This window comes from Cyphellophora europaea (genome assembly GCF_000365145.1).
Source record: "Cyphellophora europaea CBS 101466 unplaced genomic scaffold supercont1.15, whole genome shotgun sequence".
Classification (NCBI taxonomy): domain Eukaryota; kingdom Fungi; phylum Ascomycota; class Eurotiomycetes; order Chaetothyriales; family Cyphellophoraceae; genus Cyphellophora; species Cyphellophora europaea.
The window spans coordinates 54,341-81,026 of record NW_008481803.1 but is presented as its reverse complement, the minus strand read 5'-3'; the positions used below and the strand labels follow the sequence as shown (position 1 = coordinate 81,026).

General features: G+C 54.3%; 17 protein-coding genes across 17 annotated transcripts; 6 read left to right on the top strand and 11 right to left on the bottom strand.

The window, feature by feature from the left end:
- Positions 1-376: 376 nt before the first annotated feature.
- Positions 377-2,225, top strand: HMPREF1541_10855 (uncharacterized protein; the record flags this gene model as incomplete). The annotated part of the gene is made up of 2 exons (XM_008715524.1): positions 377-932; positions 988-2,225. 2 exons carry the CDS (start codon positions 377-379, stop codon positions 2,223-2,225), a joined length of 1,794 nt encoding a protein of 597 aa, XP_008713746.1.
- Positions 2,226-2,556: 331 nt separating this feature from the next.
- HMPREF1541_10854 (uncharacterized protein) lies at positions 2,557-4,863 on the bottom strand (the record flags this gene model as incomplete). The annotated part of the gene is made up of 1 exon (XM_008715523.1): positions 2,557-4,863. The coding sequence occupies one exon, from the start codon at positions 4,861-4,863 to the stop codon at positions 2,557-2,559; it is 2,307 nt and encodes a 768-aa protein (XP_008713745.1).
- Positions 4,864-5,227: 364 nt separating this feature from the next.
- Positions 5,228-5,512, top strand: HMPREF1541_10853 (ribosomal protein L30; the record flags this gene model as incomplete). Its single annotated transcript, XM_008715522.1, has 1 exon — positions 5,228-5,512. One exon carries the CDS (start codon positions 5,228-5,230, stop codon positions 5,510-5,512), a length of 285 nt encoding a protein of 94 aa, XP_008713744.1.
- A 53-nt stretch (positions 5,513-5,565) lies between these two features.
- HMPREF1541_10852 (uncharacterized protein) lies at positions 5,566-6,537 on the bottom strand (the record flags this gene model as incomplete). The annotated part of the gene is made up of 1 exon (XM_008715521.1): positions 5,566-6,537. One exon carries the CDS (start codon positions 6,535-6,537, stop codon positions 5,566-5,568), a length of 972 nt encoding a protein of 323 aa, XP_008713743.1.
- Positions 6,538-6,883: 346 nt separating this feature from the next.
- On the top strand, positions 6,884-7,608 carry HMPREF1541_10851 (iron donor protein CyaY; the record flags this gene model as incomplete). The annotated part of the gene is made up of 2 exons (XM_008715520.1): positions 6,884-7,255; positions 7,342-7,608. 2 exons carry the CDS (start codon positions 6,884-6,886, stop codon positions 7,606-7,608), a joined length of 639 nt encoding a protein of 212 aa, XP_008713742.1.
- Positions 7,609-8,098: 490 nt separating this feature from the next.
- On the bottom strand, positions 8,099-9,005 carry HMPREF1541_10850 (uncharacterized protein; the record flags this gene model as incomplete). The annotated part of the gene is made up of 2 exons (XM_008715519.1): positions 8,099-8,650; positions 8,709-9,005. The coding sequence occupies 2 exons, from the start codon at positions 9,003-9,005 to the stop codon at positions 8,099-8,101; spliced, it is 849 nt and encodes a 282-aa protein (XP_008713741.1).
- A 1,046-nt stretch (positions 9,006-10,051) lies between these two features.
- Positions 10,052-10,837, bottom strand: HMPREF1541_10849 (uncharacterized protein; the record flags this gene model as incomplete). Its single annotated transcript, XM_008715518.1, has 2 exons — positions 10,052-10,285; positions 10,346-10,837. The coding sequence occupies 2 exons, from the start codon at positions 10,835-10,837 to the stop codon at positions 10,052-10,054; spliced, it is 726 nt and encodes a 241-aa protein (XP_008713740.1).
- A 744-nt stretch (positions 10,838-11,581) lies between these two features.
- On the bottom strand, positions 11,582-13,456 carry HMPREF1541_10848 (uncharacterized protein; the record flags this gene model as incomplete). The annotated part of the gene is made up of 1 exon (XM_008715517.1): positions 11,582-13,456. The coding sequence occupies one exon, from the start codon at positions 13,454-13,456 to the stop codon at positions 11,582-11,584; it is 1,875 nt and encodes a 624-aa protein (XP_008713739.1).
- Positions 13,457-13,763: 307 nt separating this feature from the next.
- On the bottom strand, positions 13,764-15,242 carry HMPREF1541_10847 (uncharacterized protein; the record flags this gene model as incomplete). Its single annotated transcript, XM_008715516.1, has 1 exon — positions 13,764-15,242. The coding sequence occupies one exon, from the start codon at positions 15,240-15,242 to the stop codon at positions 13,764-13,766; it is 1,479 nt and encodes a 492-aa protein (XP_008713738.1).
- Positions 15,243-15,949: 707 nt separating this feature from the next.
- On the top strand, positions 15,950-17,000 carry HMPREF1541_10846 (uncharacterized protein; the record flags this gene model as incomplete). Its single annotated transcript, XM_008715515.1, has 3 exons — positions 15,950-16,258; positions 16,306-16,447; positions 16,525-17,000. 3 exons carry the CDS (start codon positions 15,950-15,952, stop codon positions 16,998-17,000), a joined length of 927 nt encoding a protein of 308 aa, XP_008713737.1.
- A 557-nt stretch (positions 17,001-17,557) lies between these two features.
- On the bottom strand, positions 17,558-18,628 carry HMPREF1541_10845 (uncharacterized protein; the record flags this gene model as incomplete). The annotated part of the gene is made up of 1 exon (XM_008715514.1): positions 17,558-18,628. The coding sequence occupies one exon, from the start codon at positions 18,626-18,628 to the stop codon at positions 17,558-17,560; it is 1,071 nt and encodes a 356-aa protein (XP_008713736.1).
- Positions 18,629-19,060: 432 nt separating this feature from the next.
- On the bottom strand, positions 19,061-19,924 carry HMPREF1541_10844 (uncharacterized protein; the record flags this gene model as incomplete). Its single annotated transcript, XM_008715513.1, has 1 exon — positions 19,061-19,924. The coding sequence occupies one exon, from the start codon at positions 19,922-19,924 to the stop codon at positions 19,061-19,063; it is 864 nt and encodes a 287-aa protein (XP_008713735.1).
- A 386-nt stretch (positions 19,925-20,310) lies between these two features.
- On the top strand, positions 20,311-20,986 carry HMPREF1541_10843 (uncharacterized protein; the record flags this gene model as incomplete). The annotated part of the gene is made up of 3 exons (XM_008715512.1): positions 20,311-20,316; positions 20,370-20,415; positions 20,466-20,986. The coding sequence occupies 3 exons, from the start codon at positions 20,311-20,313 to the stop codon at positions 20,984-20,986; spliced, it is 573 nt and encodes a 190-aa protein (XP_008713734.1).
- A 193-nt stretch (positions 20,987-21,179) lies between these two features.
- On the bottom strand, positions 21,180-23,082 carry HMPREF1541_10842 (uncharacterized protein; the record flags this gene model as incomplete). Its single annotated transcript, XM_008715511.1, has 2 exons — positions 21,180-22,908; positions 22,994-23,082. The coding sequence occupies 2 exons, from the start codon at positions 23,080-23,082 to the stop codon at positions 21,180-21,182; spliced, it is 1,818 nt and encodes a 605-aa protein (XP_008713733.1).
- Positions 23,083-23,323: 241 nt separating this feature from the next.
- Positions 23,324-23,788, bottom strand: HMPREF1541_10841 (uncharacterized protein; the record flags this gene model as incomplete). Its single annotated transcript, XM_008715510.1, has 1 exon — positions 23,324-23,788. The coding sequence occupies one exon, from the start codon at positions 23,786-23,788 to the stop codon at positions 23,324-23,326; it is 465 nt and encodes a 154-aa protein (XP_008713732.1).
- A 730-nt stretch (positions 23,789-24,518) lies between these two features.
- HMPREF1541_10840 (uncharacterized protein) lies at positions 24,519-24,879 on the top strand (the record flags this gene model as incomplete). Its single annotated transcript, XM_008715509.1, has 2 exons — positions 24,519-24,699; positions 24,749-24,879. 2 exons carry the CDS (start codon positions 24,519-24,521, stop codon positions 24,877-24,879), a joined length of 312 nt encoding a protein of 103 aa, XP_008713731.1.
- Positions 24,880-25,369: 490 nt separating this feature from the next.
- On the bottom strand, positions 25,370-26,455 carry HMPREF1541_10839 (uncharacterized protein; the record flags this gene model as incomplete). Its single annotated transcript, XM_008715508.1, has 2 exons — positions 25,370-25,488; positions 25,546-26,455. The coding sequence occupies 2 exons, from the start codon at positions 26,453-26,455 to the stop codon at positions 25,370-25,372; spliced, it is 1,029 nt and encodes a 342-aa protein (XP_008713730.1).
- Positions 26,456-26,686: the final 231 nt, after the last annotated feature.

Sequence of the window (26,686 nt, the reverse complement as noted above, 5' to 3'; positions counted from 1 at the left end):
GTGTGGCCTTATGTTATTCCGATAAACGAGGCTCTCTGCCCCTAAGCTGCCATCTTGTCCCAATACGCCAAACGATGTGGACCTCAATCCATTGGTGTACTGATTGGAAGAGCCTCCTACACTTGTCCCAGCTCGTTCATCGGCGCAAAGATCTGGGGATCACCTCCGCAACCCTTCATGCTTCTGGCAAGTAGTACCAGGTAAGTGCTGCTAGTCTCCAGCGCGACTGACCATGTTGTCTACTACATTATAGCGTGGATCCCTGGCGCAAATACATATACTAGAGCAGCGATGATGGAACCACTGGGGATCTCATGTGCCCGATTGCCACTGTTATCTTGTATGATTTACATCCAGCACCATCTATATGACCAAAATGAAGCGGCTGACGACATCTGTCATTGCCCTCATCGCAGCTCGTGCCCTGGGTCAAGTCAACGAGTACACCTGCCCGTTACTCGGATCCTCTTTTCCAACCCCGTCTCGGGTCGATGCCAGCTCTCTGCAGCCCTACCTGAGCGACTTCACCCGTGCCCTTGAGGATGCCCTTTCTGGTGCAGAGAATGAGTACGGAGTATTCGACAACGCGACCACTTCCTTCTCTGTAGCTATCTGGACTACTGTCGCAAATGAGTCTGTATATGAATATCACTTCCAGGGATCTGAATTGCAAGGCGAAAGTGGAATTGTCCCCAACAACGAAACAATATACCGTGTTGGCAGCATCTCCAAGGCCATCACCGTCTATGCTTATCTGGCCTCCGTTGGCGAAGCTCATCTTGACGAGCCAATCACCAAATTCATCCCCGAGCTCGCCGAGATCGACGCAGAGCGCGCAGAGAACGCCTCTGCCAACGATATCGACAATTTCCAATGGTCTGATATCACCGTACGTGCCTTGGCTTCACAAATGGGTGGGCTAACTCGTGACTGTCAGTGGTATACTTGCTTCACTCTCTCCATTCAGGTCGCTGACGTAACTTGCAGATGGTCTCGGCGACCTGCCTAGCATTATTAATGACACGACAATCCTTGAGTCTTTCGGCTTACCCCCATTATCTTCCGTGGCCCGTCCTCTGTGCGTTCCGTTCACTGCCGGCGCCAATACACAATGCACACGAGAAGAATTCTTTCGCGGCATGCGCTCTCGTCGGCCAACTTTCTACCCGTACAGTACACCGACGTACAGCAACAATGCTTTTGGGCTTCTGGCTTGGGCGCTCGAGGCCATCATCAATGATGGACGATCGTTCTCACAGATCCAACAGGATAACTTACTCGCCCCGCTCGGGCTTTCGAACACCTTCTATCATCTGCCCGAGGATAGGAACCTGACCAACGTTATGATCCCCTTCAATGCCACTTCTGCAGACTGGGGACTGCTCGGCTCCTTCGATGATCCCGCTGGTAGCTACTACAGCAGTGTCACTGACCTCAACGCAATGGGACGCTCCATACTACGCCACGAGCTGCTGCCACGTAGACTAAGCCAGCGTTGGTTACAGCCTGTATCCTTCACGTCAGACCCAGATATGGCGGTTGGCATGCCATGGGAAATTTTCCGCTTTGAGGTGCCGGTTTCCCCCGGTTCCAAGGCGACAAAAATAGTGGAGATGTACTCCAAAGCTGGCGACGTCGGCCTGTATTCCACCATCATGGTAATGGTGCCAGACTATGGCATTGGTGCAACGGTGCTAACAGCAGGCTTGGGCCAGGGATCGCTCATGCGACTGTATATCGTGGGCATGCTACGGGACAATGTGTTTCCAGCCTTCGAGACTCTGGCCGGTGAAGACGCCCAGAAGGTGTACGGAGGTACTTATGTCGACAGCAACACGAATAGCAGTGTGACGGTGGCGTTGAAAGCGGATCGACCCGGTTTGGGTTTGGAAAACTGGACGTCGAGGGGTATCGATATGCAGCAGGATGGACAAGGGATCAAAGGAATGCTTGGATCGACTTTGGAAGGCGACGTTGAACTGAGGCTCCAGCCGACTGGGAGGGTGGATGAGAAAAGAAATCGGGTAGGTTTTAGAATGGTGCCGCAGGATTTAAAGTATCAGGAGAACTTCTTGTTCAGGTGTTTCTCGTGGGCGTCAGTCGATGGATTGACTTATGGGCTGAACGGTATGGACGAGGTTATTTTTGAGCTGGATGATGAAGGTGTGGCAAAGAAGGTAAATTTGCCTATGTTTCAGACAGTGCTAGAGAGACAGCAAGACTGATGAGGCTTCTGTGGGGTCTGGCCATCAGTAGGATTGCAGTGTGCACAATCTTAACCACTGGTGGAGTGCAAACGTTCTTGAGACGATGGTGTTTAACGGTAGAAGAGACGTCTTCAGACAGTGATTGAAGGGGGCGTGAGACCTCATAGCATTGCTTAAAATGATGGCAGATAGATCTGGGGCCACATTAATCGAACGTAGCAGACAGTGCGGTCGTGGCCGGTGCAGAGTGTGTCTTGAACAGATCTGACTGTCCTATGACTTCCAGTGCAGCTCCGGGATATTGATTGATGCCCTCACAAGCTCGCTACGAGTTCGACCGTGGGCTGGCTTACTTCACTTTACCCATTACGCTCTCAAGACCACGCTCGCCGTATGTGCCTGCCGCTGCCCGCTTCACATTCGTAATCATCGTTCTGTCCCAATCATCCCTTGTCTTCAAAACACCTTCGACCCAGCTCAATTGCAGATCCCAGAATTCAGTCTTGAATTGCTGATACACGTCTACCACACCCGCCTTCTCCGTCTCCAGTAATCGCACTGTGAAATTGACACATTTCCAACGTGGTTTGATCGTGTCATTGAAACTCTCGGGAAACTTTTGAAAGAAGTCGAACGCCGCTAAGACATCGTCGCGGAACTTGGCAGGGAAAGGGTCAGACCGCTTAAATTTGACGCTGCGATTCTGACGGATGCCAGTGAGGTAATGAATAAGAAGAGCGTCCGACAATTCCTCTATGAGAATGTCCAATAGCGAAGGGTGAAGAACTGCGTTGTAGTCGGAAATGTAATCATCGAACGTAGTAGTAATGCGAGTCATTGCCGATGCCTCATACCATTTACCTGGAACGAAAAATTCGGACATGATCGAGCGGAAGTCCACTGTGAAGATGAGGGAGACGAAGCGATTGATACAGTACGTGGCAAGGTCAACGTAACCATCTCGAATAGCATCAAGCTCCGTTGTGCCGTTCGTAGAAAGGAACTTGGTTCCTGGCGGTGTAGGCAATCTGGTGAAATCGTCCTTGAACCGGCTCAGATAGCCAACTTGTGCTGTTGGGTCATTAGGATCGGCGCCCGCAGCGTCGTCGACGCAGGCAATCTGGTCGTTGGCAATCGCCAGTAGCCAGTCTTGGAAAGGCTGGAGAGTCTCGAGCTGCTCTGGACTCGGAGTCTTGAATTTCTGTGTTTCTTCGTCCACGAGACGCTCCCATTGCTGTTGCCGAGATTTGAGAGCGCTGAACATGGCCGACACGACACCTTCTACAACATCCTCGCGCTCCGAGTCCCCTGCGGCAGCAAGCTGCTCATGAAGCATACGCCACATGTCGCCCATAGTCTTGGTGCGAAATCGGCCTTCTGAGTCTTGCTCAATAGCGTCGCTCGACCGAGCCAGGAAGCTCTTGCGATCCGTGATGTACATCCGATCGATCCAGGAAGTGAGTGCCTTGGTGATGATATTGCGATATTCTCTCACCAGATCGGCCTCGCGTCCATCAACAACGTGTGGTTTCAGCTCTGACTGGGAAACCCCCAACTTGTCCATTTTTCGATAGTAGATCTCGACATAATGCACAATACCAAGCATGTTTGGCGGCCGTAGTTCAGGCGATTCAATATACGACAAGAGGAAGTCGTGCATTGCTTTGTGGTATATGTCCACGAAGGTTTTCATGATCTTCCACTTCTTGGGAAAGAGTGTCTGCATGCCCTGCTTGACGACGAAGAGATTGTTGAAGTACCATTTGGTGTACTTGTCGAGCTTTGAGGGATCCTCGTTGAAGTCTTCCCGAGTCTGCTCGAGCATGTTATTGACCACGGCCTCGATGGCTTGAAGGAAGCGCTCCTTGTAGCCTCGAATGCTCTTTGGTCCGATGGTAAAAGACGTGAACTTGCTGACCAGGTCTTGGTGGTCTTTCTGTGCGTCCTGCAGGGCACGGACTCGATCATCGTTCTTCTCTTCTGCGGCGATGACAATCGCCAGGCGCACTACGGTTCCGTTCAAATCGTTTTGCACGAAGTCAATCAGGCGCATACACACAAATCCAACATGTTCATCAAACAAATCGACGACACTATCCAGGGGTTGAAACCAGTCTGTAAGGGTTTGCTCTAGGCTCTCGTCTTTGGCCCTTCGAATTTGATCCAACGCTTCGTCTCGGAAATCTCGTAATCTCGTTAGTCGCATATGTGCTTCGAGTAAATTGGGTTGGCTCTCCATATCGTTCTCGTCTTCTTCTAGTAGCTGTTGTACATAGGCGCAGTCTCTCTCAAAGGTATCAAGACCAGCTTGCATAGCCCTTGTGGCCTCGAAATTTCGGTGCACTTTCGCGAGATAGTCGATCTGAGGGAAGTTCTTTCGTATTGACTGAGCCTGTTCACAGAGGTCATGTATGCTTTTCATCTCCTCTTTGATCTGACCGACAAGCTTCTGCCCTTCCGACAACGTTGACATGCCATTCTGGGTGGTTTCAAGGTGTTCCTTGAGCCCGTCCCTTAAGCGCGAGTCGATGTCCGCCTTTTTGCGCGAGAGTTCCGTCTTCAAGCTCGTTATCTTCTCCAGATCCTCGGGTGTACGTAGCAGCTCATTGATTTGTGGGACCGACACGCTGCTGTCGGTAGCCGCATTACTCGCCATAGTGGTTCGTGTAGAGAGGTGTGGTAGGGATGGGTATTGGCGGTCCAAGCGCCTTCTCTAGGAGTGCGGAAGTCCTGTAGCAGCGCGCTGTGGGATCGCGCATCCTCGACTAGTCACCACACCTGCTCAGGTATATCAGAGTAAATGAAGAGAGTCTACCTGGGCGAGCTGGATTCCTGGTCGTCGCCGACGTGGAGGGTTCCTGACAAGGCTAGAGTTCAGCCTCGTTTGCGGAGTTCGCGCCTCGGAGCTCGAACAAATCTCCTGCGCATCGTCCCTTCTGCAGACTAGTTACTTTTGTGTTCAAACACCTCTCAACTTCTCTATCTCTGCGGTTGATACTCTTTCTCGTATTCCTGTCAAGATGTCTTACTTCCGAATCACGCTCATCCGCTCCGCGATTGGTCTTCCGTCGAAATCTACCAATGTCCTCAAAGCGCTGGGCCTCCGCAAGCGAATGAATACTGTCTTTCACCCCGTATCTCCTACGGTCGCTGGCCAGATCATGAAAGTCAAAGAACTTGTTGCAGTCAGTGAAGTCGATGAACCTCTCACTAAACAGGAGGTGCACCAATCGCGTCGGCCCGATCCTGGATTCTACATTGAATCGAGAGCTGCGGACCAGCTGAAAGAATATCAAGAGTCCTGAACAACCTGCTTCGCGATCTCTATTCTACCGATAAGGGCTGCCTTATAGCGTACTCAGGGCACGCTGATATTTCCTTCCATGACTTCAACGGCCGACCCACTAAGCACGACTTTCTCAACCTTCGCTGCTTCACCAAGCGTAACTTCCAAACCAATCACGCTTTTCCGACCCATCTCGACACCCTGAGTGAATTCGAACTTGTGAAGTTTCTGGTCCGGAGCTCTTAGCTTCGGGTGGTGCTTACTCAAGTATACTGCCAACCCTGAGGATGCCGACCCTGTGGCAGGATCCTCAATATTGTCAAGCACCATTCGGGTCCTGATCATTCTCGTCCGAAGACCGGTCGCACTGTCGGATTTGCCTTCACCAGTAACATGGTAGAAGAACAACCCCGCGACGCCCCCAGCGGTATATTCAGGCGTCAAGCCCTCCTGTGAGAGTGGCTTGTAGCCAGTCTTGACAGCCCCGAGTGCTTCTAGCGACGAAAGCTCCACGAGGCAGAAAGTCATGCCTTTGACAATGCTGAAGAATGGCGCCGAATTCACGAAGCTGTTGGTGACATCTTTGGACAAACCCTGGGCCTCGAGACCACGGACGTCAAGAGACCTGCTGTGGAGGTGACTGTCATGTGGGATCTCAGCGGTTGCAGCACCCGATGCGGTGTCATAGCTCCAGGGGATTTTGCCGGCCTTACAGTTGAGCGCGCCCTGGATGATCCCGCCCGCTCCGGTGGCCTGAAGAGAACGTCCAAGGTAGCAGATAGTGCCAATGGTGGGGTGTCCAGCGAAGGGGATCTCCTGAGTTGTAATAAAAATGTCAAATGTCCATTCTGACTTTCTGTAGCTTTCCTCGCTCTCGTGCAGAACGACGGTTTCCGACAAGTTGAACTCGTTAGCGATGGCTTGCTTTTGAGCCTGCGTCAATTTCTGAGACTTCGGTAAGCGCACAATGGCGAGCGGGTTTCCTTCATAGCGCGTGGCGGTGAAAACGTCCGTGGTGAGGAATTGAAGCTTCTGGTCTGCCATGACTATTCTGACTGGTGTTGTGCACTGTCAACAGCCTGGCTTGTTGTTGTAAATGTGGTTTCATATACAATTCTTGGACATGTGACTCATACCTATCGATGCTGGTATAGCGACGCCCTTCGGCTACATGCGCAACGCGAACACGAAAGTGTCGTGCTTAGACCCGGAGTAGTGGGGATGCTGTGGTCACAATGCTCGTTTCCGCAACATGCTGCCGAACGCCGGGGAAAGCTCCACATTTATGATGGCAGCGCAAGCATGCAAGCTTCGACCAATGCTCGGATTGACAAAGTAATATCTCAAGCATTGTTACATGATCTCGACCTTCACCAGAGAAGCTTCCATAATGGCGAATAAACTACAGTCACTCCGATTACTGGCCCGCACACGTTGTTCACCGTCAACTGGCCGCACCCTCACAACGCTCACAGGCCGCTCGTTACGACCATCACCATCGCCCGCCATTCGTCCCTCCTTCACAACCCTTCCACCCTCGAACTCCTTTTCATACACCAGCAATTCCCGAAAAGGGCTCCAGCCCGAGTCCGACAACCCTGCACCACCCAACACAGAGCCCAGCATATCCACTGCCAACACCTTGCCCGCGCCTCTATCTGAGGACGAATACCACGAGAAAGCCGACCAGTACCTCGAGCGCCTCGTCCTCGCTCTCGAAGAGAAGGCCGAGAGCAATCCTGATTTCGAAGTCGAATATGACGTATGTCCAACACTTCACCTTCTTCCCTTCTTTCACACCACCCTTTCGCAGCCACCATTGGTACTGACATGTGTGTCTCTATCTAGTCAGGCAACCTAGAGTTAACGACCCCGCAAGGCATCTATGTGATCAACAAACAGCGGCCGAACAAGCAGATCTGGCTGTCGTCGCCCGTGTCGGGTCCCAAGCGGTTCGATTTCGTGATCGCGGGCGCGGGCCAGCATGAGAAGGAGGAGAGCGAGAGGGTTGATGAAGGGGAGGGCGATGATCGCGAAGGTGGGAGGTGGGTGTACCTCAGGGACGGGGACTCCTTGACCGACTTGATCTTCAAAGAGGTGGGCGTCAAGATCTAGTTTTGCGCTGCGGTGAAGCAAGCAAGATTGGAGGGAACGTACAGCGGGCGGCAAAAGAAAGAGAATATGGACGTGGGCAGGCACCGGCGCAAGAACAGGCGCTGGCTTTGACTTGTGATAATGGCTTTAGCCCCTCCAGCTTGCCGTTCGGAAGCCCTCTTCAAATCTTGCGCAGCACTTCTGAGAAGGAGATCAGGATGAGCTTCACGGGAAGATTGAGACAAAGGCAAGAGGTTTAGACATTATGCTGGAGGCCAGGGTGAAGAAGCATCCAAGCTACAGTGGTCTATCGATGTACACACTATACATCTGCTGTGTCCAAGCAGCTGGGCGGCATCGCTAATGAAGCGAGTGTTCCAGCAACTTTTGATCTTTCCTGTTCTCAAGATGCAACGCATGGGAGCAGTGCCGCTCACCCGTTGCAGTCTGTCCCGCATCCGGGCAAGCCAAACCTCCCGTATACATACAATCAAGAAGCCCAGACTCGCTTTTACCTCTTCTTCTTGTCCTTCTTGCCAGCCTGCGCGGGGCTGCCTTTTCCTGCAGCCGCGGCCGGCGCCGCCGCAGGCTGTCCACCAGGCGCGCCGCCCGCCGGCACACCGGGGCTCTCGGCCATGCGCTTGCTCATGATCTGCCTGCTGGCGAAACTGATGACCAACATCATCAGCCAGCTCGGAACGGCACCGAGCGCCCACAGCGCATAGCCGAACGGAATGGTCAGCCCAAACTTCTGGAATGTGCCGTCGATGGGGTGCAGCATGCCCTCATAGGGCGTATATTTTTGGTAGCGGGAGGTGGAGGTGGAGGGAATGGAGACAATGTCTTCGGTTGTGACGGTTGTGGAGTTGAGGCGGATGATGCGTAGGTCGGAGGCGGCGTCGGGGTTGGAGGAGGTAGCTGGGGTCAGGAAATGCCAGATGGCCGGAGGGCCGGCTGACCAGGCGGTGCAGAGGATCTCGTTAGCTTCGCAGTCGATAGTGCCGAGCTTGAGAGTCGGCTTATCCCGTGGTTGAGGGAGAGCTGTGAGGAGTGGTACCGACAGCTATATATTACGGTCAGCTTCTCATCCCCATTGGGGCCGACGATGGTTGGCAACGTACGTTCCACACTGCATTGGGATTGCCGCACCGTCCGAAGCAGGTCTTGTTTCCTCCTGTAACATACACAAGCCACTCTTGCGCCTCGTCTGGCTTGGGCCATATATGCTGCTTCCAGTTCTGCATGCCGAGAGGCTGCACAACCTCGGCCGCAAGAGCGCTAGCACCCGCATCCACGGGGTTGGGTAGAGTATTAGAGATTTGATTCTTGATGTTGCTGAACCAAGAGTTAAATTGGTCAAAGACGCCGCCTTGGGCGAGCGCTGTGCCCGTAAGGGCGAGGACTGGGAGCAAGCGCATAGCGGGCTGCGTGGGCGAAGTGAGGCGGGGAAATAGTGGAACGAGGCAGTAAACTAATACGAGGGGCAAGTCAAGGAACGGCAGAAGTATGAACTGTGGGGAGAGAAGAAAAGGTGATGAAGGTGGTGAGGATGGAGATGCTTGAGGGTCAGCTTTTCTTGCTGATGTTCAAGAAGTCGAGAGATCTGAACAGAAGAACTGCGTTGGCAGGGTCTCGCTCGCCATCGCAAGCGACGGAGCTAACGATGCCATGGTGGTCGCAGAGAGCAACGTGGAGAGCCAGTCCGAATGGGGAGTGGTGGTTGGGGCAAGTTCGGCGGTTCGCGCTTAAAAAGGGGTTCTTCGATAGGCCTTCGTGGCCGATCTAGCACGAGGCGCATATTTGCTTTCCTCGGGGTTCTGCGACCTCAAGAACTATTCCGAAAGCGATACAGACGACAGGCCTACACAAATGGCTGCTTCCGCAACAGAATCGCTATTCAGCATCCAAACAGACACCGTTCTTGATGACGGCACCACTGACCTTAGCTCGCCTTCAACCACGGACGATGGTTCGAGCTTCGGATCTTCTACTACGGTTGATGATTCCTCGATGGAAGCATGCGCCACACCTCTAATGACAGGCTATCGCCCTTACTACGGGAGATCCGGCTTTGACCCGTATGGGTGCGGTGGATGGATTCAACTTCAAAACGAAACCCTCTATTGTTGCAATGGCAAGCTCATTGACCGTACCCAGCCGCTCAAGGGGGCCGCTGAAATGTGTCTTGAGAACATTCGTTGCTGCTCCGGAGACCCCGACGTGACGCTCGGATATGCCACCACCTGTACAGCCGGTTCCGAGGCCCGCGTGGTTTTGGACAGCAGCATCAGCAGCGAGTACTACGCGACACAGAGCAGCTCGACGACCACTGAAGCCAACGCTTTTGGCACTATTACTCGAAGCTCTCCTGCAGCTTCCTCTCCGACGAACACTTCTAATGCGGGCCATTCTATCACTCTCCAGTTTCCTCTCTTTGGCACTATACTCATGCTGTGGACTCTGCTCAAGGGAATCCCATCTTCTTAGCGAAAGCCTCCATGTCGCCTACTTGTTTCACACTGTCCCATTGGCCTTTCTGCTGCTGATATAGCGCCCAATGCTGTTGCGCACAGACTTTCGGGGACGTTTCTGGGTCGTCTGGGCTCACTATGCCGTTGATATCGAGCCTCGCGACATGTACGCCCTTCGGCCCGGCGAGATACTCGAAGCTCTGCAAAAAGTTGATCTGCGCCGCTTTCTGAAGCGTCTCGGTCAGCCTGTGCCAACGTGGATGAATTCGCAATCGCTTGAGACTCACCTGCATGCACAGCGAAAAGAATGGTGGTAGAGGCCGCCATCCAATCCCGCTACCGCTTAGGAAGAAGCCAGGCTTTCCGCCCTCCTCCGCTATCTGCGCCAAGTACGGCAGTGCCCACATCGCCGCCACATAGATTCCCACCGAATTGAGCTTATAGTCCTGGACCATTTCCTCTGGGGTAAATTGACCAAATTCTGAAGGACCAACACGCGCCGCGTTATAGATGACGACTTCGGGCGAACCAAGCGTGGCGTGGACCTTCTCCAACGCGGAATTGAGAGAGGCAGCGTCAGAGGCGTCGCAGGGGAGAGACTCGATTTTGATGTCTGGAGTGGCCGCAGCGGAGCGAATGGTGGCGGCATCAGATTCCAGCCGCGAGGCGGAGCGCGAGAGTAAAGCGACATTGAACCCGTTGCTGGCAAAGAGGGAAGCCGTAGCGACTCCTATGCCCGGCCCAGAACCGATGAGGACGAGAAGCTTATTATTGGACATGGCTTGTGTTAGTCTGAGGTGGATGGTAGAAGCTGAGAAGGGCAACGAAGTAGAGGTCGCAAGGAGAGACGGACTATCTTCTGTTATCCGACTCGCAAGATCTCGCCCGTTACTTATACTAGACCGTTGCACATAAGACCACGGTCCCGCTACAATACCATTTCTCAAGCGGCGACTCCTTGGTCCACAAATAGCCTTTCCACTACACGTCACCGTCCCTCACAAAGTCTGCGCCCAATGAAAGCAGTCTAACTCGTGCCCTTCGACTCGCAACGTAAGGCACGCCACCGAAGCGGTACAGCATCGCGAATATCTGATGTCCAAGGCGAGGCCGAGCCGCCGCAAAGTAGTCAGCATGCATTTGCTGTTCCCCGGGAAGGCTCCATTGCAATTACCAGAAGCGAGCAAGCGGCACGGCGCCCTGCAGTTAATATTGGCGGTTCATGGCTCTGCTTGGAGACTAGCATCAGGAGAAGCTTTTCTCGGGCTTATGAATTCGACGAATACAAGCGTTAAGTGCTTGGGGAAGCTATATGGCGCGCCGTCACATTGATCGAGGCGTCTGCTGCGTGAACCGAGCCTCTCGTGGTGTGGATCACAGATGAGAAGTGCAGCTGTTCGTCCTTTGAAAGGTGGCACAGAAGAGCCCAAGCGCAGGACTTACAAGGTTCGATTTCAAGTACGATGCTGGTCGCGCGGCGTTGCATTTCTTACTTCGCAACACGTTTCCGGAGAAAGTCATGATCAGCACGCAGCGCCTCCAGCCTTCTTGACGCCTACCACACACAGATTCCTCGGACTCATGCTGTAATCGAACACCGTCTCAACCCACGCCTCGCCCACACACTCCTGCTCGCGCAGCCAAAGCCACCTATCAACCGCAATGAGGCTCTCGACGACGCCCGCGCTGAACGCCATCAAACTCCAAATAATGGCCAAATGTTTGCGTCTGTACCCAAACTCTTGCTCGTACGCTTCAATCATCTCAGTCGTCAAGTCCCGCGTCCGCTCCCGTACCCACGCACTGTCATGAGCTCCGTCGGCTGTCAACTTCGCCAGCGCGGCCTGCACGTACGCTCTAAAGCTGCCAAAGGCAGACTTTCTCAAGCTGCCGACGATCAGAGGAGTACCGGTATTGCCGTCACCGGGCGAGGCATCGTCTTTCACCGCGTGGTCGGGAGGAACGGCTGGCTTGACCACGCCTCTGTCAAGCAGAACCTTCTGGAGCAAGGCTCTATAGAAGTGTCTCGTGAAGAAAGCTTCGCTGTCCTCCTCGCCCCAGTTGCTGGGCGCCTGCACCGCCATCATCCGCGCCGTGATGTTCATTCTCACGCCTCGACTGGTGGTGCCGTCGCCGTCCAGCCACTCGTAGTCTTCCAGACGCCTGCTCATGGGGAAGCCGTGCGGGTCATATGCCGTGCTTGTTTCCACCAGACGAGGATGCATTGATCGGAGCTGCGGATGCTTGTAGGTGAGGGGTCCCAATCGTTCGGTCAGCAGGTTGTAGCAGCAGCCAATTGCCGCGACGGCGTGCACAGAGGGGTTCAGGATCGAGCGCAAAGCGTGATGGGTGAGGTTGCCGCAAGAATGGAGCGAGATTGTCATCAGTGGCGGCTTCAATTCGGTCGTCTCAACTCCAGGGTAGATGATCGACTCGAGCTCGCCGTCGGTAATCTCGTGCTCGATGTGGGTCATTGATCCTCTTCCGGGCTCCTCGGTACTCTGCTCGAGTGCCAGTCGTTCTAATACGTCGTCCGGAACGGTCACCTCAAAGTCCAGGTCCTCGGATGGCGGCGTTGGCAAGCCGTTGGAGGTCGAGACTGAAAGCTCTGCAAGACGTCGCTTGTACTCCTTCTTGTTGCGCATGATTTTTTCTTTCTTGGCCAGCTTAGCATGGACGTCCAGCCCTCGTGCTCCATCGACGTTGTGGTGCTTTCTCTCGATCGCAATGATGTGGTGATTGTATGGTGTTGAAGCGAGCGTCCGGCCGAGATAGTTCTGACCTGAGCCGAAGTCGACAAGCTTCAGTGGAGCTGGTGAGGCGGTGTCCTGCGTGTCGCCTTTTCCAAGCGATGGAGAGGAGATGCTTGTTGAGAGATTTGAGACATGTTCGGCAAAGTGCGACACCTCATGCATCTTCTTAGGCTTCATGCCGACCGCTATATGCCGCGGCATCGGACTGTCTTTGTTTGAATGCTTCCCAGTGGTAGCTTTCGCGACACGTTCGAACCGGGTGGAGGGGTTGAAAGACCTGACAAGGCAATGTATACGAACCATGTAGATGTATTCCATCAGGGAAGCCGGGAGAGCTGGGAGCGTATTCCCAGCAGCTCCTACCAGATTCGATCCATCTCTGAGGTCCTGCGTGCTTGTCCGGAGCAGAAGTTGCAACAGATCGTGGACGTCTATCAGTTCAAACCAGGCTCGCCATTCCGAGGGTAGAACAGTGCTGTACAAGTCCGGTGTCCGAGTCAAGAAATCCAGGATGTGGACACCGCCACATAGATTCTTGAACACAGTGGATGTCGTCGAGAATCGTAGTAGAGACTCGACATACTCATCGGCAGAGTTCCATACGGGTTCCAGGGGTAAAGCGGGCCTTCCTGGCAGGCAAGTCATTCTTGTGTTGCTTAGCCGGCTGGCCGGCAACGTGGTCGGCTCGCCTTCGATGCTCGCCACCAACACATTGGGTTTCCCCGTTAGTAAATCTGGCGTGGTGGTGTCCTTGCTGGCGCAGTGCTCCAAGTAAGAAGGTAATAGCCTTGAAAACGCATGCAAAAGTCTTTCGGCATGCCAAGAGTTCATGGCTGCCCTTTCTTGGCGTTTGCCCTGTACTCTCTACTGGGTCGTAGCCTGCAAGGCACCGCCACAGAGGCTGACAGGGTGATTATTCTATACTATGTACGTTATGCTGTTCGGACAGCTTCTATTCGTCATCGGAGCTTTGCTCGCAAAGACCCGGAATTTTCTGTGCGTTCTCACCTACCAGTCCATCTATATATGCCAACAGCGTATCGAGACTGATCAAATCAAGCAGACCCAAGCTCGGGTTTGAGCTTCTCATCACTTGACCTTTCCACAGAATGCGGATGTACCAGCACTGATCACGACTGAACAATTCGAAGGCCACTTCAGCTCCCATACCTGGCCAAACCATTTGGTCAACTTGCAAGATAGATAGCAGCCTGGACGTCGAACCGTCATGGGCGACATTGTGGCGGTAAAGAACCTCGCTGTCGCCACTCGCCACGGCTCGAAGGTTTGAAGCAAGTTCGGCAAGCCAGACACCATAAGATGAAGTCGACGACGCCAAAGAGGATGGAGAGTCGCGATAGATGAACGAATATTCGTATTGGCCACGTCGGAACACAGCCTCGGCGTCCTCCTCTGATACGCAAGTTTCGTTGTCAGCAGTGCAAGGCAGCGGCTTCTGATGGCAAAGACGTGCAGACAAGTTGTCAAAATAGTGATCGAACCAGCTGTACCAATCGTCGGCATCGGCAGAGCTGTTGACGTTGGAGACAACCTCGAGCCGTTCGAACAATGAGACAGTCTCTGGTGCTGTTAAGTGGTCGGTCCAATTTGAGAAATTGCTGCCCACGCCGTAGGTCTCACGTATTGTGTCCGATGAGGCGCACGAGTAACTTGGCTCGAGGCTGTCGACTCCGTCCGGCTGGATCAAGACGGTGACGGAGACATTCTCGGCATCCGGGTACATGCCTAGAATCAATTGACCTGCGACCTGGGAGGTGATGACGTTGTTGGTAACTCTGAATTTGACTTTGTTGGTATCAAAGGAGGAGGGCAAGAACTGTAGTTGGTCATGGTAGACACCATAGAGATCAACTCCGTGTTGTCGACTGTCATAAAGACCTTGACCACTGATTTGAGGGAACTGGCAAGTCCCGTTGAAACCTGCGGGAGCGAACGGGTTGACGTCTGTCGTGTAGACAGACCAGGCTACCTGCGCAGCATTGCCTTCGGGAATGGGGATACCATAATACGCGAGTGCTTCGTCATCGCAGTACCACGGATAGCCTTCGCGTGGGAAAGTGTTGTGAGCGTACGGCGTCCGCTTGTGGTGGCGGTGAATGACTTCAACGTACTCGAGCTTGTAGTCGGACGGTGCAGGCTGGTATTCCGAAGTTCGAACATGCGGCATGTTGCACCAATTGTATGTCGAATACGGCACGTCAGAGGGAGTTGTGGCGTTATACACGAAGCCATATACCCCTGTTCCGTTCAGCACATTGGTGAGATCGTTGACTTCGGTTGCGTTCGGTGCGTGCCAACCAAGATCGACATCAGCGATCGTGCCGCATTCCGATTGTCCTAGCGCTCGCTGTGACGACGCGGCGATAAGCAAAGGGTATACCACTGAGTATGCGGTATTAGCATCCCACATTCTGAGCAATGTCATGGTGGAAAGAAACAAGATGGAGGTGTAAAGGATGAGCTTGGAGTACAAGGACATGAAGAGCTTTTGAGCTCGACACCACGGTCATCCTAACAAACATAGCATCGAACAGTCAACGAATGATCCTAACAGATCTGTGCACGATGACATAGGTCGATAGGGAGTAGTATAGCTTGAATGTAACGCGGAGGTCAGCGTTGATCACCGTAGCACGTGGGTGGGACCAGTCGCCGTTTATTGGTCAGATAAATATCCGAGGCCTACGATTTTCGCAAGGCTGCGCGAGGCTTCGTTACCCCTATGTGAATACTCTTCTGTATGTGCTTGAACGGTCAATATAACTACAGACTGTCGGCAGGAGTTTCAGTATATAATGTGTGAGCCGCTGCCGGCGGCGAACATGTCGAACTCCAAACCACAAGCTTGTTCAATCGCTCGTGCCTGAATGAAGTTCTCCTACAGGCTGCCTGACACTCTTCTCTGCCTTCCTCATGAGCACCTCATCCAGCTGTCATTCAAGTGAGATACTGTGGCATCGCAGCTATGACGCATAAAGATGCCCTGCAGGCAGAACAAACGACGGCTATGCGCCTGCGGCTGCGTGAAACCCCAACAATCACCTTCTTTCACCACAGCAAGCCTCTAGAAATCCAAATTGGTGCCCACTTCTTCTGCTTCTCTCAGATTATATCACCATGGCGAACCTGTCCATGAAGATGATGATGATGCCGCCTCCTTCGAGACTATGGAAGACCGGACCTGCCGTCCTACAGAAGGTCACCGAGCTCAGACTCCGTCCACCCAGCCGGGACGTACTGCCGAGACCTGCCAGCGGCCGCAGCTTCATGGAATTGACTCAAAAGGTTCGATTCATGGTGTACCACCACCTTTTGTACTCTGAAGACCCCATCATTCGGCCCTGGCCGAGCAAGAAGTTCGCTGTCCAGTTGTTGCGCGTGAACAAAGACATCTTTGCAGAGGCAGCATACTGCTTCTATGGCATGGTGGGTCAATTTCCCATGAGTAGCCTGCAGTCACTGACCGATTTTAGGGAGATGAGGGTGAAGATTTCTTTGACGATGATATGGACGTCAGCATGAACGATTCCTGGTATATTTACGAAGACGATGTCGGTGGGCGAGCTTTGCCGAATACTTTTCAGCCTATGATGCGCTTCGATACCGCACATCTTGGTATGTTGACTTGTCTCCCAAACCAAGCATGGTGGAACTTGGTGCAATATCCTCCCGCTGACTATGCTTTTGACAAGTATCACCGCCTCAGCCATACCGATTCCTCGTCCGCAAGCTTCACCTCTCATACGATACGAAATGGAACGAGAACACCTTGGGCGATCTCCTCCAATATGCCAACCTCGAAGAAGTCTCGATCGGCTTGGGCACCATCAAGGAGCACTTCTCTTTCGAGGGTCAAGACTACCACAGCCAGCAGGATTTCCTGCAGCGCCACTACAAGAACCGCGCTCTCGAGCAGGATGCGGATGGCGGCAGCTTGATCAAGCGGTGCGTCTTAAGATTCGTCAAGGAAGACCATAGGGTCGTCAGTATCTTGGTGAGACAGACAGTCCTGGAACCAGCTCCGGAGTATGAAGCCTGGTGGCAGGATCCAGACTTCGTCGATGAGATCATCGGATACGAGGCCACAGTTGATGTCGCATCCAACCTTGATCTGTTGGCCGACAATATGTTTGATCGTTCTGGCAGAGAGAGCGAGAGGCTCCGCTGACAGTCAATTATGGAACACAAGTTTGGAAAAGAGGTCTCGGATGCTTACGAATGCTGGTTGCTAAGAGAGTGGACACATGAGTTTGCAGCACAGTTTGCTCTTCCAGCAAGAGAGAACCCTCTGGCGATGGATGGGAGTCGGAGATTTGAGGTTTACTTCGGAGCTTGACGCTGGCTCGCATGCTTGCGTGTGGGAAGGTCGACGTCTATTCGTTGGAATATTGGCAGCCACTGGATCCAGCGTGCTCGGATCCGTTCAGGCTCATAAGTCGGTGCCAAACGACCATGTACAGCAGCTCCAAGAGGCTGCGATTGCCTCGATGAGAGAAACAACTTGAGCAGCCATTAGAACCCACTCTCCATCGTTCCGGGTTGTTGTGATCATACTGTGAGCGCACAAGCCTCCAAGCCATTGTCCTCGTTGAAGACCCTGGAGGCGGGAGCTGGGAAGTAAACATGAAACATCTGCAGTGTGGGTTTAGCATCAAGCACAAAACATTCGGCATACGGGAGCCAATCACTGAATACAAAAGTCTATGTGCCTTATTCAGGGACTGATCAGCGCTGACTGCTCACCAGAGGGTCCTTGCTACCACGATGAGCCTGTTGATTGTTCTCGCCATCGACGGCTGTGCTCTCGCTCCCACGACCTTCCTCGGCCTGTCTTTGGTGGACCTTATTCTGGTCGGCATGTTTCTCAGGATCAAATCGATACATTGGCCACTCCAAGAGCAGAGTTCTTTTGATGAAGGTGGGGATCGGCGCATAGATCACTGACGGAATCGGTATGAGGATGCTTGTGCGCTCGGTGTAGCGTTTGTAATCGAGCCATTCTTGTCCGTCTGGTCCAGACTTTTCGTACTTCTTCTTCGCGCCAGGTCGTTCCTGCAAAGTCAAGCCGGAGACGAAGAGTAGGAGCACCGTCAGGAAGACGGGCCCGACGATTGATGCGTACAATGCAGCGTATGGGCCCGACCCCGTAGGAACGTCATGGTAGGAAGCCGGAGACACGCACATGGTGTATATGGCGAATTGCGTAAGTATCTCTCCGGCGTAGTTCGGATGCCTGGACCAGCTGAAGAAGCCCTTATCGCACACCTTGCCATTGTTGTTCGGGTTCATTCGGAAGCGGTACTTCTGGACGTCGGATACACTCTCGATGCCGAAGCCCATGGCCCAACCGATAATGCCAATAATATCGTTCGCCGTACCGAATTTGTGTCGGGGATACTGGTTGACGTTCGGTGAGTTGAGGACTGTGACGGGCATCGACACAACCCAGACCCAAATCATCTGGAAAACAAAGAACCCAAGGAAGGGGAAGAATTTGTCTCGCTTGTCATCAAAGCGATCGTCCTTTCCAGTCTTGAGAATGCGGAAGAGTAAAAAGCCGCTGAGACGCGCTGCCCAGAGCATGATGAAGAGAGAGGCGACGATCTGCCTGGCATTGGGGCTTTCGGAAAATGCAAGCGTCAATACTGATACAAGGATGAAATTGGTTCCCCCAGCAAAGTCGGTGATCTTGTCAAACTTCAAGGTAAATGCAATGGAGAAAGCGATGAGCTGGTACGCGATCGTCACGAGTAAGGTGATGGCGAGATAGTAGTTGTCGAGTACGTGGACAACCATGTTGGCGGGTTTGCACGGGTTGTGGCCTCTGCGAAAAGGGATTCTAACATCGATGCGACATCGTGCACTTTATGCCATTATCACGTTGCCACTATAGCACATGTAAACACGTTCCTGCGCCAAAAATCGTAAGGCCGGCGTGAAAAAGAATCCGAAGGCAGTGCTCGTTAACTCTTGGGCGCTCAGCAGATGACGCAGTTGATGTTTAGGCTTCGATCTGAAAAGTGACAGTGATCACCGACTTGGTGGCAGCCTTGCCGCTGACGATCGGCCACCAGCGAGGCTGCAAGACTTTGGGCAGAACATGCACCAATCGCGACTACATACGTATCTGGTGTTGTGTTGCGACTCGGAGTAAAATATACGCCTCATGGCCTTGAATGCCCCGAATCCCCGTTGCTCGTGGCGTATCTAGCTTGGCATAAGGTCACTCTATTTCTGTACCACATGGCCGTTGGTTTGCTTCTCGCCTTCTGCCGATCGTGTGCTTGCTGTCAGTTCTCTTGCCGTCCAAACAAATCTCCCAGCACCCATTGCGGTCAGAATATGCCACCAACCGTGCAACTCCAGCACCCAGCCCAACGGCATACCCGTAAACCCTCTGATATTCCTTAGTCCATAGCAGAATTGGCCTTCAAACAACCACAGCCCAAATCCAACAAAGAAATACAGTACACCCAGTCGGAACTCTCGCATCAGCTTCCCCGCGACTTCGTCACGGCCTTTGAGATCTCCGGCCTGCTTGCGAATGCTGCTTTGCTTCTTGATCAGATATAGCGCTCGGGGCCACAATGCCGTCAGCAGCCCGACGAAAAGCGCCAGATGGATGGCGTTATCGGCTTTCCCGTCATGCGTTCCCATGAAGTTCCAGCCGACCACGCCAGACACAAGGCCTCCAATCAGTGTCCCAAGTGCCGTCTTCCCAATGTCGCTGAGCCCGTAACTCCACAAGGTGTAGTCTAAAGCTCCCGTGATGGCATACATTCCGCTCTCATCCACGATCTGTGTCTCGTGAAGGAGCGTCATGTGGAACGCAGCGCTGCCGAGGCCAACAAGAAGTAGCGAGAGCGCCTCCACCGGCCAGTTCCAGACCTTGAATTCTCGTCCATTGCCACGGAGGTGAGGCGGCAGCGTGACAACCGCTTGCCACACGAAGGCAAGGTTACTGAAGGTGTTGATGAACTCGGCGATGTAGTGCGAGACCTCGTAGTCGATCTCACAAAAATTTGCTGCTGAAGTTTGCGGTGACCAGTAGCCCGACATGGCGAGCGGATCGCCTGTGAAATTGTGATCCATGTTGTGCAAGTATAGACGGTCAGTCAACAGTTGTTGGTGGCGATCGAGTTGTTGACCTCTTTATAGGTATGATAACAAACAGGGAAGATGGGTCTCAGGAACGCTCAGGGGCGAGCTCGTTCTCGCACAGACTTGCCTAACATTCTGCTGGCGAAGCGTGTCTCGTATTGAACTATTTCGTATCCACTGTCTTCCGCGCACCTCCGCATCATGCCAAGCCTGGTCGAGGTGCCCACCTGCAGCCTTACACGCAACGGCCTCACCAAGTTGCGGCCTCACATGCGCACCCTGTTCACACACCTCCTTGAGTTGATCTAGCAATGCAGAGGTAGATCTGGCGACCTCGACATACGACTTCCTCTCGGGCCTCGCAGATCTCTCCCACCATGCCGGTGCGCAGCTCCTGCAATCCACTTCAGACCCCACCACTAACCTCTCGCTCTAGGCCTACCACTCGATCTTCCTGAACGACCAGGGCGTTCAACAAATAGGTGCCACTCCCTTCTACCACCGTATGCCCAGACTCCCGCTGATGACCCAGTAGGCAACCTCCCTCTCCTCCCTTTGCGCACAAAGACCCGCGGCCCAGCCTACACGCTCCCCGCGCTCCCCGCTGCCACCAACCCACTCGACGTCGACCCCGACAGCGAGTCCTACGATGTCCTCGACGAGATCCTCTCCCTCTTCCGCGCCAACACCTTCTTCCGCAATTTCGAGATCAAAGGCCCCGCCGACCGTTTGCTCATCTACGGCATCCTCTTCGTGTCCGACTGCCTAACGAAAGTCAAGCCCCGCGACGACGCGCGCACGGCCGAGAAGGCGCTGATCAATGGCGCCCTGGAGCAGTTCGCCATCCCAGGAGAGCCGGGCTTCCCGCTGAACCAGGCGTTCGAGGCGCCGCGCGACAGGCAGGAGGCCGAGGTCATGCGGCAGTATCTGGGGCAGGTGCGGCAAGAGCTGGCTATTAGACTGCACCAGCGGCTGTATGAGGGGGGTGCCACGGTGCCGAGTAAGTGGTGGTTGAGTTTTACGAAGCGGAAGTTCATGGGCAAGAGCTTGTGAGCGGAGCAGCTCGGCGTGGGTTTACGTGCGAGGAAGAGCATTGGGGAGGATTAACGAACTCCGAAAACGATGAGCTTCAGAGTCAGGAGCCATTGTGCCATGGATGGTGCAGCTACGGTGAGAGATGCTGTGCGGCCTAGAGATTATAGACGACCCAAAAACCTATGCAATACTCTAGCCGAGATGCAGGCGATCAACTGCCTACGACCACGTCCTCGCCAATACCCTCCCCCTCGTCTCCCAACTTCAGCCTTTTGGAATCCTGCTGCCCATCTGCATCTGTTGTAGCATACATGCCCGCCCCATTCGTCACACCATCCTCCACCGCACCCACCTCATCCCGCACCAGCTTATTCCTCACGTTCCGCCTCCCCTTGCCCCTCGCCGCCACCTTGCCCTCCGCCCTCACCACCCTCGTCGCCGTCCACACATACCCCTCGGCGCCGCCTTTGCTCGTCATGACGGGATGCGTCCGGCCCGGCAGCACCTGCCACTTCCGGACCCTGCTCGTCTGCACCATCGGCGCCAACAGCAGCGTCGGATCCACGGGGAAGTCCTCGCTCGGGACGTGCTGCTGCCTCCTCTTCCTCGTCGTCGTCGTCGTCTCCTCATCGTCGTCGTCGCCATCGCCATCGTCTTGCAGGCTCAGAAACGCCGTGCGGCGCGCGGTCGAGTAGTAGTCGGTCAGCGACAGCAGCGGCTCCATCTGCGGCGAGTATACCACGACTTGCGAGCCGCCCGCGAGGAGCGGGACCAGGTGCTGCAGGATGCTGGTCGGGTTGGTGTAGCTGGCGACGACGAGGCCGTCGAAGCCGCCGGCGCGGGTCTCGTCGATGACGGCGCGGGCGCGCTCCCAGCGGCGGCGCTTGCGGAAGTAGTTGCTGCGCCGGTTGCTTTTGAGCTTGGCGAGCTCGTGGGGGGGCAGGATGGGGGGCTCGATGTAGGCGCTGTCCGACTCGGGCTCGATGAGCTGTAGCCAGGAGAGGGTTTTGAGGTGGCTGTAGAGCGGGTGGGTGGCGGTGGGGTTCATACTGTCGAAGTTGAAGTAGCGGAGCAGGGCGAGGTTGGGTTGTTGGTTGGAGTGGATGACGGTTAGAGTGTTGGAAGAGGCGGACATTTGGTCGGCCGCGTAGGCTTGCCGGCGGGGTTTAACGGGCGGCGCGGCAACGATGGACGATGTGGTTTCCGTGGGCTCGTCCAGGTTGTCGATATCGACATCCTCTTCTGTCTCTATCTGCGACGAGGGGTAGGCTTGGTGAAGTATACCCATACGTTCGGCCATGGCGGCGGCTACAAGACCGCCAGTGTCGTCGACGACAAGATAGCGCGAAGACGACTGTGCGCTTGGTAAAGGATCGCCACTAGCATGAATGTTGGCCCAGCAGCCTATGAGGCCAAGTACCTCGTTGCGGATCTCCATAACTCTAGTGAAGTCTTTCTCGACCATCATGAAGTCTGTGAGTGTTGCCACGTCCAAGGGTAATACTGTAAAACGCTTGATATACTTCCGGTGCTTTCGGAGCGTGTATTTTGCCAACGAGAATGCCGTTTTCTGGTCGAGATTCGTGTGAGATGACATGATCTTCGCGATGAGCTCTTTGGTGCTGCCCATGTCATCCTGCTTCAGCTCCTCAATTTCGGACATAGTTAGACGTTGATTGAGCGGGTCGTCCATGATGTTGACATTGGACTTATCGCCCGTCAGCAGCCCATACTCGTCCACCTCATTGCTCGGTGGCGTGCCTTCCTCACCACCTGCTTCTTCAAGCAGCTCCGCCGCATGAAGCTCGGCGGCAGAAATGATTCTCAGTTCCCTGTCCGGACGGGCTTCTGACTTGTCCAGGATCTCAAATGTGAGGTGATATGGACGCCCGAATAGTTGATTGGTATGGAAAGATCCATACTTGCCTAGACTTATGAGCCTTTGAGAACAGAGTCAGCTACAGCGTCTCAATGCTGATGGCTGATGTCCGTTTTGAAGGCTCGGGGTGGACGGGGAGTACCTACGAGTTAGGGTTCAATCGTTCGATCCGAGTCTGGTCGTTGGGTAACCGGAGAACGACATGTTGAAACGGTCGAATGGTTGTGAAGTCCATGTTCACAATTCATCAAGTGACCACGTACTCGCCAACCGGTTAGTTGCATACATACGCAACGAAGAGTTCACGAAGAAAATAGATCAAAATCCTAGATCTGGCTCCACAAAAGTAGCCTCGTATATCTTGGCAAGGCTTCTAGATTCCCGGTGTTCCAGCATTGCCTGCCCATTACAGCACATGCCTCGACCCCAGTTTCATGTGGCGCTGGCAAGGGGTAGCTTCTCTCAATAACTCCTCATCAATCCCACTTGGCCCTTGAATCGCCCAGCTGCGTGGGATGCACGACAAGCAAAAATACCACACGGGTGGCCAACACAAAACCGGTAATGAGCAAGTTGCCCCATTCCTGCCACCTCCAGAGAGCCGGAGTGATCCGCCCTTGGATAGAGAGCCCTTGCAGCACAGAAGCAATGATGACCAGATCGACAATGGCAATGCTTGCCTGCAAGCATCGCCAGACTGTTAGGTCTCGGGACCTGAGACGGAGCAAGACAACCTGAAGGAAGAGGGTGCCCAAAAGAAAGCCTGTGCTCATGTTGAGGACAATTGTTGTCTCAATAGCTGGCGGTTCGATGGCCTGGGGGTTATAGCTACTTAGCACAGTCGACGTGGAGAAGGCGTTGGCAAAAGCTCCACTCAACGCGACCAGCGGGTCGAGCGTCGCGAACCATATCCGCCATCCAGAAGGTATTGGTGAGTCCATGATCGAGGGGTTACAATGGTGTTGAGTTGAAGAACTCTTCTCAAAGTTGATTAACGTAGAAGATGTCGTTGGAAGACGGGTCAGGCTACCTCCATGTCACAGACCCGCTCGACAAGCGTTTGCACCTGCAAGGCTCTCGGCTCGCCTGATGCGCGTGGTTTCAAACCCCACCAACACGGGAGCTCCATCAAACAACTTCCATCCTCCGATCCTCGTCTGACCGGTCAAAAGGTCACAACACCTTCTACCCAAGCATGACGCATCGGCCCTGAACAACTACCGACCTAAGTGCGAGCCCGAGGATAGGTCCCAGCACCGGTAGTCAGCTGACCCCGCGAACACCGCCACAAAAACCTGTTTTGGCTACGTCACGCAGCGTCCAGGGGGGGGTACTTACGGATATGCGATGTGGCACGGACGTCGATTGCGAACGAAACAGGACAGGCAGAGGCGCTCGCTCTGTTGGGCTGGAATGGCAGGCTGCCCAATAACTCGACGAACAAAGGATGTGTGTGTGTGTCGCTCGCATTGCGGCATGACGTGACGCTGTTTTGCTCAGATGATAAAATCATGGTGTCGCGCGCGCGCGCACTCTCGTCTTGCAAGACGTGTTTTTCAGCCACATTTGGGTGTGTACTGTACTTGTTTGCATTCTGACACCACGCCCTTTTACGTCGCAACCTTGCGCGCTCCCCAGAAAATCTATCGCAACCGAAAACATCCCAGCCAGATGGCAGAAATTGTCAAGGGACTCACCAACTTGGTGCAGTCTTTCTTCCAGATCATCTACGGCACCGTCAGCACCGTGGTGTCGACGATCGTCAACACGCTCGAGGCTGCCTTCAACTTCGTGGTTGGTATCTTCCAGAGCGCGTTCAATGTGTCTGAGGGCATTGTCGGCCTGGTCCTCGGTGAGTCTCCTCTCTCGGGTTTCTGTCGAGAGGCTAACGAACTCCTTAGGTAACCTCACACTGATCTTGACCGCCGTGCTCGCGTACTGGGGTTACGTGATCTATCAACAGCGCCAGGGCAACAAGAACCCGCAGCCGCTCAAGGAAATCTCCGGCAAGGTGCAGAAGATGACCTCTTGAATGCAGCTCTTTGATCGCTCCGCTGTTTCAAGACGTGTGGCTGAGCAGCAACATCAGGCAGTGAAATGGGACAGGGACGACGTCGCAGGGTGCACGAGGGATGGGGTTTGGAACAGCGGTCATCGTGGACAAGGTTCGAGAAACGTTCACTGTTGGCACTGCACGGTCACGCCGCTTAGATACCATGTACTACCAATACATTCGCCGCTACAGCGGTGATAATCAGATAATCATTGCGATTCGTGGTCTACGTAATTTCAAAGAAGCACTCCGCGGTATCTGTAGAACTTTCCCTCGAATCTGATAGCGTGAATCCTCTACGAATGTAATCGTGGTTCGAGGTCTGTCGATCATCACCCCGATGAATAGCGTGACTGGCCAGATTTAGTCATCCAGTAGCCTTTGGCGCACGCTCTGAAAGATGGCTATCGGAGACGCGTATGCTGCGGCTGCAGCAATGAGCTTCCGAGGACGACGCCGACCAACGCGTTCAAGCCTTGACGGCGCGAGCCCTCCTCCTCGCTTGGACAATGGCGTCATAAAGCACGTCCTTGAACGCAAACAAGAACGCAGCCGTCAGCACACTCTGGCTCACCTTCGGGCCAATACCTGGGGAAAAGTGTTAGCAGACAAATCATGCGCAGGGACTCCGGGCCGGGAACTCACCCTTGTACAGACCGCTATAACCTTCCTCGCGCACGATCTTCCTCAGGCTCTCCGTCATGCCCTCGCTCTTCACGCCCTCCTGCTTCTTGGCCACATGTGCGCGGCTCTTCACCGTGATGTACGGGTAAGTGATGCTCGTGGCCAGCAACTTGCCCACGGCGCCCAGCATAAAGGCGTCCCTCGGCCCAACCTTTCGTTTCTTCTCAATATAGTTCTTCAACTGCTCGTAGATCGTATACTGCAGGATGGGGTTCACCACCAGCACCAGCGCCGGCAGCACACCCGCCATGAGACTCCCCAGGCCCTCGTCTTTGACCAACTGAACCAGCGTGCCAATCGTACTAACCTTCTTCTTCGGCTTGCGCTGCGCCTCCACATCCTTCTCGCCTTCTTCCTGCGCCGCATTCTCCCTCGTCGTCATGCGCGTATTCACCACCCAAATAGGATTCGTGATCAAGACCGTCGCGCTGCCCGCCACCGCGCCGGCAACCATGCTCTCCCACGTCCCCAGTCTCTTGCCCTCGCCCCGCGCCACCTTGGCCTTCTCAAAGCCGGACCGCGTCCACTCGTACCAGTAGTAGTACACAAAGTTGGTCACGCTGATGCCGAACAGCGCGCTGTCGAGGCCAGCGTACAGCCCCGAGACGCCTTCGCGAGAGATGATGTGCCGGATGGCGGCGAGTGTCGAGGTCTCGGCGCGCTTGGACTCGACTTGCGCGCGTGTGGACAGCGTGATGAGCGGGTAGGTGAGGGCCATGGCGAGGAGGCCGCCGCCCGCGCCGGCGAGGGCGTGCGAGATGTTGTCGGATTGTTGCTCCGCGGTTGTGGTTTGCGCAGGGGATGAGGAGGAGGAAGAGGAGGAGAGGTCCCCCTCGGTGGGGGTCGGTGCCTGAACTTTGGAAGAAGACATGGTGGAATGTGGAGTGCGAGGACTTCGGAGGATATTGGCTCGGTCGTAGTGTATCTCGAGATGCAAAGGAGTGTATTTTAACAGACAGGGGAGTGGACGAGATACGAAGGAGGTGCTGGAAGTTGAACGAGCGCGCGTGGTCATTTAGGAAACTCTCGGGCCCTGCGAGTTTGGCCGAGGTCAACCGGAGTTGACAGGTTACCCGAGAATTCCACATGCTCGAGGTCCCTC